This window comes from Papilio machaon, chromosome Z (genome assembly GCF_912999745.1).
Source record: "Papilio machaon chromosome Z, ilPapMach1.1, whole genome shotgun sequence".
In the NCBI taxonomy this organism is placed as follows: Eukaryota; Metazoa; Arthropoda; class Insecta; order Lepidoptera; family Papilionidae; genus Papilio; species Papilio machaon.
The window spans coordinates 5,757,449-5,776,895 of NC_060016.1; the positions used below are offsets into that span (position 1 = coordinate 5,757,449).

The 19,447-nt window shown below is 33.1% G+C and overlaps 3 protein-coding genes across 3 annotated transcripts in view; 2 read left to right on the top strand and 1 right to left on the bottom strand.

Moving 5' to 3' along the window:
* LOC123720912 overlaps positions 1-168 on the bottom strand; it is a 33,376-nt gene extending 33,208 nt beyond the window's left edge. Inside the window, exon 1 of the mRNA XM_045686192.1 lies at positions 15-168. Within this exon, the coding sequence (XP_045542148.1) occupies positions 15-57 (43 nt within the window). The 5' untranslated portion in view covers positions 58-168. The remainder of the gene's footprint in view (positions 1-14) is intronic.
* A 3,355-nt stretch (positions 169-3,523) lies between these two features.
* LOC123723476 (SET and MYND domain-containing protein 4-like) lies at positions 3,524-9,421 on the top strand. Its single transcript, XM_045686178.1, has 15 exons — positions 3,524-3,692; positions 4,253-4,511; positions 4,597-4,777; positions 5,000-5,147; positions 5,257-5,409; positions 5,786-5,923; positions 6,054-6,261; positions 6,575-6,776; positions 6,930-7,026; positions 7,273-7,459; positions 7,988-8,135; positions 8,395-8,532; positions 8,618-8,697; positions 8,860-8,936; positions 9,147-9,421. The coding sequence occupies exons 1-15, from the start codon at positions 3,547-3,549 to the stop codon at positions 9,340-9,342; spliced, it is 2,358 nt and encodes a 785-aa protein (XP_045542134.1). The 5' UTR covers positions 3,524-3,546; the 3' UTR covers positions 9,343-9,421.
* Positions 9,422-11,578: 2,157 nt separating this feature from the next.
* Positions 11,579-18,922, top strand: LOC106717107 (protein RCC2 homolog). The gene is made up of 12 exons (XM_045686177.1): positions 11,579-11,726; positions 14,858-15,040; positions 15,295-15,441; positions 15,680-15,755; positions 16,063-16,194; positions 16,521-16,620; positions 16,827-16,930; positions 17,285-17,451; positions 17,697-17,877; positions 18,114-18,191; positions 18,393-18,493; positions 18,698-18,922. The coding sequence occupies exons 2-12, from the start codon at positions 14,861-14,863 to the stop codon at positions 18,866-18,868; spliced, it is 1,437 nt and encodes a 478-aa protein (XP_045542133.1). The 5' UTR covers positions 11,579-11,726; positions 14,858-14,860; the 3' UTR covers positions 18,869-18,922.
* The last annotated feature ends 525 nt before the right edge of the window (positions 18,923-19,447 follow it).

Sequence of the window (19,447 nt, forward strand, 5' to 3'; positions counted from 1 at the left end):
ATGACTTGACCCACCTTGCAGCAGCACCAATACAGCACTTAGGAGTATCATATCCATAGTAATGTTCACAAAAAATCGTAAAGTTACGACACTCGCGACGAATTTATTTGAGACAACGCTGTCATGGCGCGTGTTGCTCGGTAAATGGTCGGTGTACGACTGAGCCGGTGCGGTGGCGACAGGTGCGCAAGCGCATCGCAAGGTAACCATCAATAGCCCGCTCATAGCCTCTCTCCCCTCGGAGCTTTCGCGCGCTGAATAACGAATTTCTCGAGCCCCAGTATGTGAAGCCTACTTTACGTGTTTTGGTTAGCAATTCTACTAGTGCCTCATATGTTTGTATACTTCGCCTTTGGTTATTAGGTCAAAGAGAATGAGGATTGCATTTCTTTGACCTAATAATAAGTAAGTGCATATTTTCTTTTTCAACTTTTTCATTTAATTGCCGTATCATAATTATGAATTCTGTAGCGAAATGCTGTTACTTATTGCATTCTGAAAATATTTCAATTGGCAACCAGAACACTTTCAATGAGTTTAAACAGATGAATTATTTGGATTATTTTAAAAATGCTAATTTCATAGACAAATTGAACATTATTGCAATAACTTTCTCGAGTAAATTGATTCTTCGCCATTGGTTATTGTGCAATTCCTATTGTTTGACTTCCTTACCACGAGCACAAACCGTTATTTATTAGTTACCTTTTTAGTATGCTACTAATGTTAGACCATTTATTTAAACATATTATAGGTCCGTTGCTGGTCTGTTGTTATAAAATGTATTGTATTTTGGATTGTATCCAAAAGTATTTCTCATTTAGTTCGGGCTATATGGTTAACAATGCTCATTGTACACTGCAGTACAATACACTAGTGTTTGGTACATTGACTAGAATACAACGTTATGTTTATTAATAATGTTTTATATGCAAATAACTCTACAAGTACTATAAACTTAATTTACTACATTATTGTAATCTATTAAAGATTATTACAAAATTTTCATATTTCTATGGGTACTTACAATATATGTATTTAGGAGAAGGGCTAAAAACATGAAGCAAGGCTTTGCTCTCTAGTTGATTGGAAAACAAATCTTTTGTCGAATGTATTGTTACTCCTCTTTGCTACCTTAGAGAAAGTCTTTACTTTTCTATCGATTAACTGCTCATATCACTCTCATTTCGTGTCGTTATTTATATATGGTATGGACAATTAACATTGCCATATATGGATTTGTAAAAGTTAATCCATTTTAATATACTGAGTAATGTGATGTGAATATAAATATAAATTTTTAAATGAATTTTAATACTTCCAAAACACACTAGTATATCATGCATAATAAATTCAGATGCTATATAAATAAACTAAACATCCTCCTAAATTTTCATTAAAATGTGTGCAATGGTTTAGAAGCGCAAAGGGACAAATCAAGAGACAAAATTACTTATATTCAACATACCTAACTATACTGACCTAGCCCAACATGTTGTTGATCAAAGTAAATGATATGTTTAAAATAATTTATGAGGCTACATATTCTACTCATTCCTCGAAGAGCTTCATATGTGAATATTAGACCAAGTACGAGTACAGTAGTTTCAAATAATTGTAAAGACAATGGGCACTTAAAAGATAGCAGCGTAACGTGCGTATCAGTAAGCACTAACCGCCACGTCCGCTTTATTGAAGGCTACGTGAAAGGATGAGCAGTTGTCACTCAACGTCATTACAAGTTTTCATAATGGAACCTAAAAAGGACTGCCACGGATAATCTTTTATGGTGTAACCCAAATTTATTTCTATACACCTTAACGTCAAGGCATAAGGTACTTAATGTGTAAAGATCGTGTATGGTTTTACGCCTGATAGGTACCTATCAGTGCTATGGTAGTGTCGTGGAATGCGGGAACCACTTTTCTTTAACCTTTTTTTTTTAGTAAACGTGACGCGGTTTAAGAATGTTAATAAAAATAACTCAGAATGGTAAAAGGTTAACGTGGCAATAATGTATTACCTAAAACTTTTACAAAGCTGTTATTTACACATTCAAAATTTTTGTCGCATTTTTTGGACCGATTTTGACAGGATGTTAGCTGATGCACGCGAGCATATTATAGGCTCCTTTTTTTTAAATTTTGCGCTGACGAACTCGCAGGCGATCTCTAGTATACAATATTATGTCAACCAGTTCTATTATTTTCTTCATTAATTACCAACTGGTCCTCGCTCTTCGAATGAGGTAAATTAAAAAAATTTACCATATTACTCTCGCATACATCAGCTACCTTCTATTAAAAGTTTCGTCAAAATCGGTTCCGACGCTTCTTCGCGAACAAACGCGAATTTGAGGACGGACAGATAAAAAATTTAATAATTGGTTTTTCGTTATAAGTAACACAAATATATCAGGTGCACGAAACACATAACTTTTATTTTAAAAACAAATAAAAAAAAGTGAGACAGGCAGCCCACAAAAATACAACTCCTTGAGCTCAACAAGTTCATAAAAACCACGGCATTGAGATTTATCATGGCTGAGTTGTTGTCATCTAGTTGAAAAAGTATTTTATTGTAATCGCGGTGTAATTTTTGATAACCTACCATATTCAATGTGATCTGTTAAAATGCTGAAAGATATTTATAGCCGCGGCCAAAAGATATGTCGAAAAGGAGCGTCGGTGGCTCAGGGGTCCACTTGACTTGCAATCTGCAGGTCCTGAGTTCGAATCCCGCGATGTACCAATGTGTTTTTCGATTTAGTGAAAGAAAACATCGTGATGTAACCTGCCCATATCTGAGAAGAAATTCAATGATATGTGTAAAATCAGCCAACCCGCACTGGGCCAGCGTGGTTGACTATGGCCTAGTAACTCCTAACTTGGGATAGGCACCGAGACCCTCAGTAGGGACGTATAGTGACCTGATGATAATGAATGTCGAAAATACTGAATTTTATTTTTAAATAACATTAGTTCATTTGATGTAATTGTTGCAATATCATTGGAGATTGGGGCGTACTTGCACTCATGATAGGGTTTTTTTATATTGTTGGTCAGGCCTTCACAAAGAAAATCAATAATATGGAGTGGATCCGCAAAAATGAAATTCAACACCCAAAAATTTTTCGAATATCTTCTTTGTAAATTAATCTTGTGAACCTAATTTAATTATTATACTGGTAAATATTTACCAAAATAAAAAAGAGTAAAAAAAAACAGCGTAAAATGGAATAACCTTAAGCCTTATCTATAACACCATCAAATATAAAATGATTTATAATAGCTCTTACTCTTCGACGATGTATAGGCTTCATAATTTGTTTACTTAATAACAACACATTATTTTGACAAGTTGACAAGATTAAAACAGTGACATTTAGATATACAGTGCAACACCGTGCAAACTGCAAACACGAAATCGAATTAAACTTATGATTGTATTTGCTATTTGCTGATATTTTAAATATATATTTCTAAATTTTAAATGTTATTTGTTTTTCGAGTATATATTAATCGTAAATAATTTTATTTTATAACAATGACCGGTGCAAGTTTACCTGAAGACTGTTCAAAACAGTGGGAAATATTGCTGTTGTTGATATCATCTGAAGAGAAGAAAATCGATAGGACCAGTGAAAATGAAATTGACACGATGAGCTACTTCTCCAATAATGAAGCTGTAAGGTATGTCTGAGTCTCACTGAGACTGTCTTAGAACCTAACCTTACTCCTACAAGTCTCTTGTGATCAGAAAATTTAAAATGGCTAGCCATGTTCAGATATACTAAAACTATGTGAGTTGATGAGCCGCCAACTGCCTGGTGACTAGCAGTTTACTGCTCGAAACCCAAATCATTATACTATGCATGTACAAACTGAGCTGAGAGAAGGTTCACTTGTCTGCTTAATTATACCTATATCTTAATTTGGCTAAATAAAATATTTACCTTCAAAGTTGTTATGTGATCTCTTTATAGAAGAAAATATTACATGTTATTGTTACCTTATAGGAGATTTTTTTGTTATTTTTTTTTTCTTTTGAATAAAGAAAAAGTTATTATTTTAAAATAAGTAAATTCAAAGAATAACTACGAATTAGATTATCTTTTTTTACAGTCAAAAACACAGCTCTTTTTAAATATATATAAAAAATGTAGTCTTATATGCTGGGTTACAATTTCTTCATGTACCTCCATTAAATTAATTAAAAAAACTAGGATTAATGTTCATATTGTTTCTTTTAGAAAAATTATGCTTCAGTGGCTACAACAAATGAAGAGCTCTTATGGCAAGAAGATAAATGAATTTGATACAGCTTTAAAATGTGATGATGTATCTTTATTATGGCGACAAAGAGGCAATGATAATTTTAGAGCAAATTTAGTTGAGGAAAGCTATAGGTGTTACTCTAAAAGTGTAGTATATGCTAAACATAATGGACCAATGTATCCTTTAGCTTTGGCCAATAGATCTGCATCATTGTTGAGGTTGAAAAGATTTAAAGTGAGTTGTATTGGAATAGTATAAAATATTGCCTTGAAGCATACTTTTAAAATGGAACCTTGTCTGTTTATTTAACCTTCTGCAGGAATGTCTAGCTGATATCTCATTGGCCATAGAAAGTGGATACCCAGCAGAACAACAACACAAGTTACTACTTCGACGAGTTGACTGTTATATTGAACTTGGACAAAGGTCTAATGCCCGGTCAGCCCTTACTGCTGCAACACAATACTCCTCTACTCTCAACCTGTCAGATGCATCAGCTTGTTAGTATATCTCTACATATTTCAATCAGTTTTGTTGTAGCACTGTCATACTGTGAATAATTTATTGCCTTCAGTTTGAATAAGAAAGTATTAGGGAATAGTACCTATTAGTGGTAATAAAAATAGACATTTTACTGTCAACATTAATTTATAGAGTACTAGTCAAAAATACCTAATGATTTTTTTTTTCTATCACAATTGGATGATAAAAAATATTTTCAGTGGAATTTGAGAGACATGTGAAAATATTAGAGAAGAAATTAGAAAATCCTGTGTGTGTGGAACTTGAAGATGATGATGATCAATTACCAGATTTGTACGGAGGGTCTAATGCTGATTTCAATGCTGCTTCTAGTGCCATTGAGTTACGGTATATAATTCAAAATATTTTTTTATATACTTGTAATTTAAACAAAAAAATATGTCATCCAACATAGTTTAGGGATGAAAACTTATGTATTTAAGGTGTGTTATTTTAGGCGAAGTGAAACAGTTGGCAGATTTGTGGTAGCAAACCAAAGTGCTAGACGTGGTGATGTGTTGTTTTCTGAGGAACCTTATGCTTGGGTGACATTGCCCAGTGATGAGCCCTCCTGTGAGATGTGCTGTCAGCCAGATATTAATTTAGTGCCGTAAGTATTCTTTTAGTAAAAAAAATCACTTTTCATTTTAATGTGAAATTAATATTTATTTTGTAAAGTATATAAAGTTTAAATAGAATGAGAAATAAAAATATGCTTTACAACTTACCTTATTCCCTACCTGTGACCTGTGAGTAAACACTACCACTACAAAAGCATATGCATAAGCATATTTTTTTCTCTGTTTTTTTAAAGACTGAGCGGGATAACAATTAATGTTTATACACATGTTTCGGCAGTGGAAACTCTCATTATTATAAACAATTTTTGGCTGATTATTTCATATTTATTAATTGAATAATGTTTACATTTATTCAAGCAAATAATTTTTTATCTTTATGGCCCTAAAATTGTTCTTGTCTTACAGTTGCAGCCGCTGCTCTCGTAGTGTGTACTGCGGAGTGCAGTGCCGGGCGCGCGCCGCCCTTGCCTTCCACCGCTGGGAGTGTGTTGGAGCACAAAGTGACCTCTTTCCCACTATAGGGATTGCCCATCTAGCTTTAAGGTGAAACAATTAAAAATTATATTAAATTATATTAATTGAATATTAATTACGCCCGGTTAAATTTATAAGCCACGTCAGATGTGGCGAAGAATTCATACTAAGTTGGTTTTTTAATTGTATTTTTTTTTAGAGTTTTATTATTAAGTACAAGTCAGGGCTTCCCTATGGTGCCTCAACAATCAACAAAGCCCACCACAGCGTTAGAACTGTTTAAATGTTATTCAGATGTTGATGACATACAAATATACAAGGAGGGCACGCCCGCATTTTATAGAATGTTTAATTTGGTCACTAACTTTGATAAGATGAACAATAATGATTACATTCAATATGCCTTGGTAAGTAGTTAATATAATTCTCAGATTAAGAAAATAAAATAACTGATTAAGTTTATATTAAATAACTATTACTTCATTGTTTTTCAATATTTTTTCACATGAAGAAGGGAAAAGAAGGCATAATGAAAGGAAAGAAAAATAGAAAGCAATGCCCTGCCATATTGTTTTTCGATAAATCTTTTACCAAAAGAAATCTTACACCCATTTCTACAATCTTAAACTTTCCTGCTCTAAAGGAGCTATACATACATTGGTTTTCGCTAATTTTTTAATTTAACATGTCTCAAATTTGAATTAAGTATTTGTTTTCCAGACAGCAACCATGTTGACAATCTATCTCGAACATTTTACTACATTCTTCGAGTACCTACCAAGTAGAGTGCCATATGCGTTGTCGGGTGAACAGCTGCAGTTATTCGCAGCAGCGATTATATTGCGCAGTCTTGGACAGTTGGTGTGCAACGGTCACGCAACTTTGAGTCTCTCAACTGTTGAAGAAGACGACGGAAGGAATGGTAAACACTTTGCAGATATCGCGTCTTCTCATATTATATCGCATAATAATTAATTGGACTCGATGCGAGTTTGCGCCATTGAAATTTTTAAATACATACTGTGTTTGTTCAACTTTGAAATGTTGGCCTAAACTTATATGATGTATTTCGCAGGACGCACAGTAACAGAACGGGAAGTTCGGAGAGCAACTGCAATTTATCCATCGGCCGCTATGATGAACCACTCCTGCGAACCTAACATTATCAACACGTAAGTCTAGTCCTAAAAAGGGCGATATTTCCGTATAATTTTTCATCTCCCTTTTAACTCTTTTAAAGTCCTTTTTTCTCAGTAAAAAATTGACTATCAGTGTACCAAATTTAATGTAAATCAGTTCAGTAGTTTTGAAGTGTTATCGACAGACAGACAGAGTTACTTTCGCATTTATAACATTAAGTAAGCACGTATCAGTTGGCTGGGGATAAAGTATATATTTGTAGTGTATGTTCTGATCAGTTTCTACAAGAACCGTCTGATCGTACGCTGCGCTAGCGAGCTGTCAGCAGGAGGTGAAGTGCACAACTGCTATGGGCCGCATCGCGCCCGCGAGCCCGCCGCACGCCGCCGCGCTCAGCTGCGCGCGCAATACATGTTCACCTGCGCCTGCACAGCTTGCCGGGACAATGATAGAAAGGACTTTGTTGTAAGTATACATTATTATCGTACTTATTTAGCCAATTGTGATTGATTCTACATGTTTTTTTTTTCTCATAAAAATTCCAAATTCTTATAAAATGCTGGAATGAGGGAGTGAACAGAAGAATTTTTTGGAACAATTCCTGCCGCCGAGTTCCATCATCGGACGACCCGATAGACCGCCAAGTTCCATCCACACCATCTCGATGGCTGGCAATCCACAACCGTGCGGTTTTCGCGAAGCTTTCTACCGTATACCGCCGCGTTGTGGAATGGTCTGTCCTCGGCGGTATTTCCAAACCCCTACGACTTAGGGTCCTTCAGGAAGCGAGCGTATCACCATCTCAAAGGCCGGCAACGCATCTGCGGTTCCTCTGGTATTGCCGATGTCCATGGGCGTCGATGAACACCTTGGTGTTTGCCCCTTCTCTTATAAAAAAAATGACGTGAAATTTGTTTAAAATGGTTTCATTGTATATCAAATGTGGATATAATTAATATGTACAGAAAATAATTCCGTTTATTTGTCCGACAGTTGGTGTTCTCAGCGTACGTGTGTCAATCATGCAAATGTCCGGTGCTGGTGAGTGAGAAGCGCGCGCGGTGCCAGCAATGCTGCGCGGACTTCCAGCTCAACCGAGCTCTGGCGATGATTGACCGCGCCGATGATCTTGCATTACAAGGTAAATAGTTCGTCATATAAATCATATAAACCTTTTCTGTTTAGGTTACACGGACTTCGCGGCTGTGACTAAATCGGTCTAATGAGAACCTTAGTTTTTCTAATATACATGTATTCAAACTATTTTTCTTCATCGTATTAACTTTGTGATAGTTCTTGTATTGGATCTAGTTAGTGAATACTCGTAATGTTTTATGAAATAGGATCCATTGTAATATTCTCTAACTCTAAAAATACATTTAGATCTTTGTTCTTTTTAGCCGAGAGGGCATCAAACATGGAAGAAAGATGCGAAAAGATGTTAGCGTCGTACAAAATGAAGCAGCAAGTGTGGCATAGACATCACAGTTCGCTGCGAGCCGCCGCCGACAAACTGGCGAGAATTTACGCAGATCTTGGTAAATATCTTCACTCTAATATCCTTAAAATAAAAATGCATTTTTGAATAAAGCGCTTTTCTCTACATGTTCATAAAACTTACAGGTGACTTCGGCAGAAGTATAGAGTTGATAAAACAAAATATTCAGAGCCTCGAATACCAGTTTGGCTCTTTTAGTGTTGAGGTGAGTATTATTAAATGTATGAATAAACATTTAAGGAATTAGTATCATTATTATGTAACTACAGATAAAGTGAACAAAAAGCTTTAAATGCGTGATTTTGTACAAAAATCATTTGCCACATTTTGTGAGATAATAATATGTTCAGAATTTATTGTGATGCAGGTGGCGCACGAGTTGAGAAAACTTTCCGACGTTATGTTGGAAAGAATCTTTAAGCTGCCTGGTCATCCGGATTATCGGTTTGTAACTTAATATGTCATCAAAAATATCTATCCTTTTTCATTTTTTAATCACTGCCAAGAATTGCTTATTTTTGAAACAAATTATAACTTAAAAGTCTATTTTTTTTTATCAAATAACTTTAGGCAGTCCGTTGCTCGTTTGCCCCCATCTACTATAAAAAAAAATCTATTTACACTTGTAGATAATATGAGGTCTTTTTTTTGTAGATACTGGTGTTTAGAGGCACACAAAATAATGAACAAAGCGGTGCAATTAATGGAATTAAATTATGGCAAATGGGAAGTACTCGTCAAACGACTAAAGGAGCAAGAAGTATTTGTAGCCTCGCTATTGGCTGAATGCCGCACACCCGACACAACAGACTGTGTACACCAAAACTTACATTATAACCTCAAAATATAATAACGACCAATTTCATTCTTCTATTCTGTAAGATTTAAATAAATAAAGTGATAAAGATAAAAAAATAAAAAACACCGGTAACGAATATTAGTCTTAATAATTTTTAATGAAATTAGCACGAAGTTTTGAACAGAATTTTACAATAGTCGAATGTTATTTTTATAAATGAATATTATACAATAATAAAATAAAGTTGTTAAACTATACTCGGATTTTTATATCATAGATAACAAAGATAAAATTATTTGCATACAAACTTCTCTACTAATATGGCCAAGTGAGTGTTTCACTTATATAGCAGTTAGTTCTATAACGAAATATACTTTCATACAGATAATAAAATACAAGATTCTTCTTCTATTCTCTGGACCATTTGTGCTATAGTGCTATTAATTACTATCTAGGTCCAGAAGGTATTTAGACTTTCATTTTTAGCGCTCATTATTTCATAGTCCGAGTATAGTTGTATCTAAACATTTTAATTGTTAAGACTCACATATATTTTAACTATAGAACGCACAAATAAATACATACTTCGAAACAATGAGATTATGAATTCTGCCTTATAAAATAGAAAATAATTAAAGATTTAACAAAAATTAGAACAAACCAATTGGATACTATTAAAAATTGTCTCATACAAAAATATCATGATTGTATAAAGACGTCTAATGCCGCAAACAGGAACAGACATATGTGAATCTTTTATTTTGAATGATATATTTTATCAAAGACGACTGAACAAAAGAAGAGAAAAAATAATGTTATAGTTGTATAGTTATATATTTAAGTTATAACATTATATTATTTGAAAAGTGTAACTTATGTAATTGTTGTTTTTATTGGATAGTTTAGGCTATTAACAATACTTTTCAAATTGTCATTTAAATATATAGTCCCAGGTATATCAACGTTTTATTTAACAAACAGGAGCAGGCATTTTGGTCTCTGCTATTATATTGGTTTTGCCCAATAGACAAATCCCTGAATATATTCGTTTTAAGTAATAATATGTAATGAATGATTACTAATCATGAAACAAACAAATCTATATATATAAAAGAAAGTCGTGTTAGTTACACTATTTATAACTCAAGAACGGCTGAATCGATTTGACTGAAAATTGGTGGGCAGGTAGCTTAGAACCAGGAATAGGACATAGGATAATTTTTACCCCGTTTTTTTTTTTTTTTTATTCCGCGCGGACGGAGTCGCGGGTAAAAGCTAGTATCTAATAAAGAACAAGGGGCCGTATAAGTATTACGTAAGCAGATTTATTACAATTATTTACCCCCCCATCCCCCTTGTCTACATCATCTACATGATCTGCCTAGCCGTGATCCAGCTGACGATTCGTGAAACATGCGAACCGTAAACTGATCTGCAGGTCATCAATTTTGGTTCAGTTACCAGTGTTGCCAAAACAATTTTTTTCTCGGCCGTGTACATCGTGTAAAAAGCCGTGTTTATTTGGAATGTAAGCCGTATGTTTTGTAGTCCGTTGACCTAAACGCCGTAGAAAACGGTAATTGCCATAGCATTAGCAACTCTGTCAGCTACCTATAAATACTATGCTGTTCTTGACTGTCTAACATGACCGTGGAAGCACAAAAGTAAGTAAATATTTTGTTTTGGCGTACGTACAAATAAATAAAGTACGAATATAATTTACGTTCTCCTGTCTTTAATCACATATTTAGAACATAAAGAAGAAAAAATACATAAGTAAATGTAGTAAAAAACCATAGATTAAGAAAATAGTTCCGTCTAAAAATCAATCGCCATACTTCGTGACCATTAATATTCTGTGTGTTTCTAGCACTGTCACCTAAAATGGATAGGTCATTGGTTGGAAATGACAGCTTTTGCTTCGCTTTGATTTACTTTCCCAACGGTTAATTCAATTTCTAATAGTTAGTAAATAATTGGTTTGATTACTCACCACCGCTAATTCAGATAAAAAAAATATATTATACTTGGTCCTAGACCGCTAAGAAACGCAATCATCAATTCCAAAATGGCGAAAATCATATAGGCACAAATACTCTGTCATTTAGCCAATCCATGTTAAGTTGTCAGTGGCTTCGAATATATTCTATCTCTTTCTCACAAACCCCTTTTTGGTTAATTAGAAAAGGAAGGCAATTATAATTCAAAACAATGTTGCTTCGGACGCTTTTTAATATTATTTGCTGGCAATATTTTCAATATTACCTAAAATTATTTGAAAGAAAACATAGGGTGGGGATGTGGGATAATAATAATTTTTTCACGGTATCTCTATTGTCGTTTGTCGTTTTGTCGCTGCTGTGTAAATGAGAGGTCATCTTTGAGTTTCTTGAAATCAGTGTTATTTTATATTGTTTTGTTGCTGCATTTAACCGGTAAGTAAATAAGAACTCTGAAATACATATTTTCATAAGTCCTTCCTGTTTTTTCACATTTATATTGTGTTTTAATTATGATAAACATGGCACGTGTCGATGTCGGTGGCGTTATATTTATGTGATTTTATGAATTGTATAAAATCAATATTAACACAGTATAGATTAAGCTTTTTAAAACACAAATCCTTTATTCATCTTTTAGCGAGACTTTAAAAAAATTAACTTAAAAGATGACTTCTGAAGATTCCAACAATATTAACGACTACTTTATACTTTTTCATTACTGCCTATTTGAGTGACGTATCGCCATTTTTACCAAAAATTACAAATAAATCTTATTATGGACATTCAATTTTCAATATATTTCTTAGCACGTAAGTACTAAAGTACTGAAATTGGTCTATGAATGATCATTTCATTGTTGTTTTTCAATGTTTCTTATTGCAAACAATAAGTGATAAAATGATTATTTTAATGAATCTAATCTCTCAACAAGTTATAGAAAGCTTAGCGTAAGTCACATTTGTTTGTGCATTTTATTTCAAGTACATAAAATTTATATTTTGATAAGTACCTAGAGGTAGTTTTATCAAGAAAATGTTAAGGAGAAGGTTTTTTACTATATGTTTTAAAAAACAATCGTTATTGCTCTAAACTGAAAACAAATTAAGAAAGAAAAGAAAACTTAAATTGCAGATAAAATAGTTTATACTAGTCTAATGACAAATGACCTACTTTTTTCTTCATAAACATGTTCATTACAAAGGTTCTATCTTTATATTGTAAATGCAATTTGGCAAATTTATGTATGACATAAAATTTTTCCTATCATGTCGTATAATCTACAATTTTCTTGAAAACAAAGTTGTTTTTCATCACCTCTGTTTCACTACCAACTCTACCAAAGCAATGAACTAAAAGTGTAAAAGGTTTTCATAATCATTAACATAGTTTATTCCTTGTGGTTTATATGTATATGACTGTAGATTTACAAAAAGGTATCAAAGATTTTCTTTTGCAAACAGGAGTACATTTGCAGCCATTTTGTAAAGAAGGTACAAAAAAAAATTAAAAATATTAAATATAAATCCTCACACTAGGCCAAGTATTAATTCTTGAGATGAAATAAAGAAGAAGAAAGAATATGCAAGGTTCAGGTTATCCTTCAGTTGCCTATACAATATTGAGCAAAGCCTTTTTTTCAAATTGTACATTCTCTTGTATATCATAGAGCTTCCCTACTTTGTAGTAGACAAATGTTTGGGCAAAGTGTCCAAGACATTACACAATTCAATATTAACTACCAGCACATTTAGCCTATAAACTGTGCTAGTCTGTAGGTATTCTTAGTAAGTAGGAGCATATAAAATGGTTTGTGTAGTTAGAAGTAGAAGCTAACGTTACCGCAACGGAACATGAATTAGTCGAAAAATAGCAACCCCTTAAGAGTGTAGTTTTTAATAGATATAGTTTTTTACACTAAGAATATGAGCTTCATCATATAATAAAATTCAATTATCCATACAATATCATATATTTACGTATGTACATTTATCAGACGCTCTTACGGTGAAGGAAAACATTCTGATGCTACCTACACATATCTGAGAAGAAATTCATTTATGTGTGTGAAGTCGACCAACCTGCACTGGACCAGCTTGGTTGATTATGAGCTTAGTCACCAACCTAACTTAGGGTAGGCTCCAATCCAAGATGTATAGTGAGCTGATGATGAAAATGTGTTTTCCAAGAGAACAAACAATGAATTCACTACAAATTAGACATTAATAGCAGTTTACAGCAACTTCGTCCATGTGCAATTAAAAATATAGCATTTGTCACTAGAAGATAGTGTACCTTGCATATAGTGAAAGGTTTTTTTAAATGGTTTAGTAGTTTCGCAGCCTATTCAGTACAAAAAAACAAACAATCAAATCTTTCATCTTTATAATATTAGTATGATATAATGTCGCCCGCGACTCCGTCCGCGCGGAGTTAAAAGAAAACAACATAAGTAGCCTATGTGTTCTAATAGAATATGTTCTACATCTGTACTAAAATTTCATCAAGATTCATTGAAGCATTTGGAGATACCTTCAAACAAACATCCATCCATCCATCCATCTAAACATTCGCATTTATAATATAAGTAAGATATAGTAACTAGTTTTCTCCAACTTGTTTCATTCAAGTCTTATTAATTTTTTTGTTCATCATAAAAGGTTTGTCATTTTGATGTTCAAATTCTCAAGTAAGGATGTCTTTAGTAATAAGAATATTTGGTGGGTTATAAAGGAGGAAAACCTATTATATTTACTTGTATCTACAATCTAAGTGGTCCAACCTATAGATCAAATGGATATAAAAAATATGTTAATTTCAAACATTGGATCTGTTCCTATGAATAACTATTGTATCCCACTGTTGAATGACATAAATAAGTATCATAAATAATTTATAGAGTGCCAAATTCACACTAAGATAACATTTTTGGTTTTATTTGAAAGTATAATATAGGCATTTCAATAGGTTCTTGACCTCATACAAATTCTTGTAAATTCCCTGAAGCTAAATAAATATAATCTTACTAATATTATAAATGCGAATGTTTAGATGGATGTATTTTTGATTGTTTGAAAGTATGTACGGCATGGTTCAATGGTTCTTAATGAAATTCGTCACTCATGTAGAATATAGTAAGAACTTGTAGGCTACTTATTACGTTATTTTTAATCCGCATGGTATATTCAATATAAATTTTACATTTAAATCAATACATACAATTTGATCAATGCTTAATTCAAATAAAAAAAGATGGTTAATTACATGCACTGCACAACTGATTATTGTATAGTGTTATATACGCTTTATTGATACAATATTTATAAAGAAAAACATAACAAGGCATATAAGCATAAAGACATTAAAAATACTGTTGTTATTAAAGAATACAGACTAAGAACATGATTACAAAGAAAAACCACATATGAAGATGGTCAGTCTAGTCATAGTTTAGTTATAGTAAGTTAGTAAGTTCTGATATTAGTATTAGATTAGGATAGGAAAAAGGACAATAGGTTGGTACTAGGCAGTTACTGTTTTATTAAAGAAAAATTATTTTTACACAGAACATGTCAAATAATAAACGCAAAAACCCAATGCTCTGTGGCCCTACACGGGTGCGAAAAGCACGGCGGCCTATTTCTGATGACGATGACAGCAGTGATTCCAACCATTCAGATCATGCTCCACAAGAGCCACCACAAAACTTATCTCCCCTTATTGAAGAACCAAGGGAGAAGCTACCAGAGGTATTTAAGTTAAATTGACAAAATTAAATATACAAAAGTCAATGTAAACAAACACATGTAGTACTGCAGTCAAAACCTGTTATAATAATTAACAACATTTGAGGGAATTGAAATATTCAGTCACAATAACTTTTTGGTCTTTATGACCAATATTTTCTTTAAATATATATTTTGGTTGCTTAAATGAATTTTTATTGGAAATATATAATATAGTATTTATTCCATTTAATGCAAGATGTATTCTCATGTTGCAGGAGCTCTTGAAAACATTTTACAAGACACCTGGTATTCTCATGATTGCTGGACTTGTTACCTGGGACATGGTGGCTAAGAGAGATAAGACTCCATCTCAGCGTGCTCAGCCCAACCTCTTCACTTTCCACAAGTTTACTGATCGTAAGGTTTGTATTGTCACATAAGAACAACATTATTTAAATTCTACAATTTTTTTAATTAGGTGTACAAAGGTATTAAATTCTTTCTCATTTGTATACATTATTGATTGATGTAACACTACTTTTTTCTAAAGTACCCTTCTAAAGACCTTTTTTTGTTTTTGATGTGAAACATCTATAGGCTCACTTGTTTAACTATTATTTTAAATATGAATGTCAATTACCACAGCTTCCTTGTTTATAGTACCGCCTGATAGTAAGCGGTTGCAGTGCCGGCCATTCCATTTTAGTCTCTGAAGAAGGTGATGTTTACACATTTGGTAAGTATTTCACTGGGAATATACCCATACCCAAGTATATACTTATATTACGTTATTTTTAAATAAAAATAAGATATAAAAAAAACTTAATTAGTAGCCAATGTACTCTTCCAGAGTCTGTTCTGTTTGACATTTATGCCAAATTTCAGAGAGTTAGCTTCTTACAAATATCTATCCATCCAACATTCCCATTCATAATATTAGTATGATTCACTTAGAGTTTTAACCAACTCCAAAAAAGCATCTTCGAAATTCATATGATTTTAGTAATTTTATACATCTTTGAACAGTGTAATGCTATTTTAAGGTCGTAACACATGCGGTCAACTTGGATTTGGTGACACTGTAACTCGAAATGTACCTGAACTGGTTCCAAGATTGAAAGGCATGAATATCATACATGCTGCAGCTGGCAGGAATCATTCACTGTTTGTTACAGGTAACTTAAGTTTATATCGACCCATGCAATGAAAAGAGTTGTATCTGTAAAGTAACTGTTTTTAGTTCCTGCTATTAGTTTTAATCTTTTTGTATTTTTTTTTGTATTGAACTTGAGAAACAAAACTTTAAGCTTATTGTTAGAATAGTTTTGCATTAAAAATTGTGTTTCTTTTATTTCACGACTATTTAAAGAAGATTAAATAATTACTTTAGACTGAGCAACAACAAAATGATGTCTTTTAGCTTTAATTGAAATGGGATATTGTAAATTAACTCTTGCGGAATATAATATTTTAAGCTAAATACATAAATAATAAATTTCAGACACGGGTGCAGTTTATGCCTGTGGTGATAACAAATGTGGACAATGTGGAATTGGGAATACCACCGCACAAGTACTTGAGCCCACACGAGTGAGACATGCGTAAGTTGTATAAGTTAACAGTTTAATATAAATCTTTGTTACATTTTATTATAGAAACAAATTATAGAAATAAATTAATGTAAGTTGTAGCTGCTGAGTTTATACTACAGACACTTGAACTGATTATGCTATGTATATTATCATAGCTTGGATTGGCTATCTGTTTATCTAGAACTAGGTCGTACAAAATGATCTTTATTTTTTAGTGGAGCACCAATAGTGAAGGTTGGTTGCGGTGCCGAATTCTCAATGATACTGGATTGTAATGGCGCTTTGCATTCATTTGGATTGCCTGAATTCGGCCAATTAGGTAAATACTGTACTGTCAAATATTCACTATCACTTTTTTTTAAAGTTATATTAGCATTAGTTTTCGCCCAGAATAAATATTTTAAGTAGCCCATATGTTCTTCCAAATTATATTCTAGATCTTTGCCAAATTTCATCAAGATCCATTGAGCCATTCCAGAGATACCTTCAAACAAACATCCATCCATCCATCTATACTTTCGCATTTAAAATATTAGTAAGACGGCTGAGATTTTACAATTTTTGTGAATATTTTAGTGTATTGCGCTACATTTTCTAACATTAATATTATTTTTGCAGTTTTTGTAATATAGCTTTTTTCACAATAAATTACTTTATGATTATGTTTTCTTAGGGCATAACACAGATGGAAAATACTTTGTTTCATCTACGAAGCTGTCATATCACTTTGAGACAGTTCCTAAGCACATTGGATTCTTCTATGAGAAATCCAAAGAGGGACATGTGATGGCAGTAAAGGATGTTGACATTGTTGACTTCTCGTGCGGGAATAATCATACGGTAAGTTTTCATTCAGTAATATATTAGCAGCAAAAGAATAAATGATATCCAAGTTTTACTGTAAAGAAAAATATTAAATTTTGCATATTTTCATAATAATCTTATTTGTTCAGTTCAAAGTATACACCACTTTGTGTATAATGATCAGATCATCAGTTTCTGAATGTATCTTGTTTAATTGTTATAGTTGTAATACTATAGACAATGTACTATGTCTCTTTTCAGTACTTTCTTTATTTTTATAGGTGGCGATTGATTCTAAGAAGCGTGCGTTTAGTTGGGGCTTTGGAGGCTTCGGTCGTCTCGGTCACGCTGAGCAGAAGGATGAAAGCGTGCCGCGACTCGTCAAATACTTCGATTACCAGGGCCGCGGCATTCGCTCAGTCTTCTGCGGCGCTACTTACAGCCTCGCTGTCAATGAACATGGTCAGTATCAATACAATCCCTTTGTAATCTTATACTTTTTTCCCCACTGATATTGTACTTTGTATCCTCTCTTCAACTTAAGAAGCAAACGCAACATATTTTTTGCTCTAGTTGTCTAGCAGTAGCAGTCATTCCAGGTTACCTGCTTGTTTCTTGGATACCTTCTTGATTGGATAAAAACTGAAGAATAAAGGCAATGTTATCAAATATCATCATAAAAATTTTCTCTATTGCAGGCATGCTGTTTATGTTTGGGCAGAATAAACGAACTGGTGAAGCTAATATGTACCCCAAACCTGTCCTGGATCTTACTGGTAACATATAAACCTCAATTGTGTATTTCGTGCGCATATTTCATACTTATTGTACACCATTCTTATGAAAAATCAAGTATATTCATTACATTATTAGCTTTATATGCAATAAGTCCAACTGATTAACTCAAAGTAGTGGCATTCTAAATTCACTAAAGTTCCGTATGAATAGTATTTCATTAAATAAATATTTCTTCTCAGGTTGGAACATTCGTACTGTGGGCACGAGCAACACATCCATTGTGATTGCGGCTGATGACTCCCTCATCGCTTGGGGAGTCTCTCCCACATATGGAGAGCTTGTAAGTAACAAATACAACTACACTATACTTTTATTAAATCACGAGCTAATTAAGACAACACACATGATACATGTTATAGACAAAAATGATTCTCAGACAAGGACACATTCACTGCCACTCAGTAACCTAATTAATTTATGCTCACGTGTCCGTGACCTAATTTACGCTATGGGTAATTAAGAATGGTTAAATCTCATCGAACAGGGAACTGGAGAGATCAACAAGTCGACGGCGAAACCCAGAGAAGTTACCAAAATGGAAGGCCTCAATATAACGCAAGTTACAATGGGATACTCTCACACTCTACTGCTCTGTGACAATTCAACTGAGGAAGTGCAGAAAAAGTTGTCCCTGATGCCAGTTTTCAACCCTTAAGAAAATTCCGTACGCCGCTTAAGATTCATTCCAACATTGCATATTTAATAAGTATTATTGTATTGAGGGAAATTACTCTGTTCTCTCCTCAAAGAAAACAATCTCATTGTGATTTAATAGATAATTCATACATTGTGTGTAAAACACATTTAATAATTTACTTTTTTGTAGTTTTTTTTTTATGTTAAAAATACTTAAGAACAAAAAATTGATGTCGGGTAAGAAGGTTCGGTGAAAAAAAAACGTTTCGTTCTGTTTAAAAACAATTCATAATTCAGATTTAAAATAATAACTTACTGACATCATATTAGTATTACTTATTACTATAAGCTATGTAAATTGCAAGAAACAACGGACCACTAGGAACATGACTGATATAATGTAATCTCGATTTGTGATCTCTATCAGACAGTGTTTTTATTTTAGACTTCTTGTATCTCATACAACAAATTACACGGCATCCTCAGTATTTAACATATTAAGACTAATAGAATGATTTTTGAGACTGTTGATTATTAATTTTTACTTATTTTATTAATTCATTAACAAATTTCTAGGCAGTATTCAATAATGTGTTTT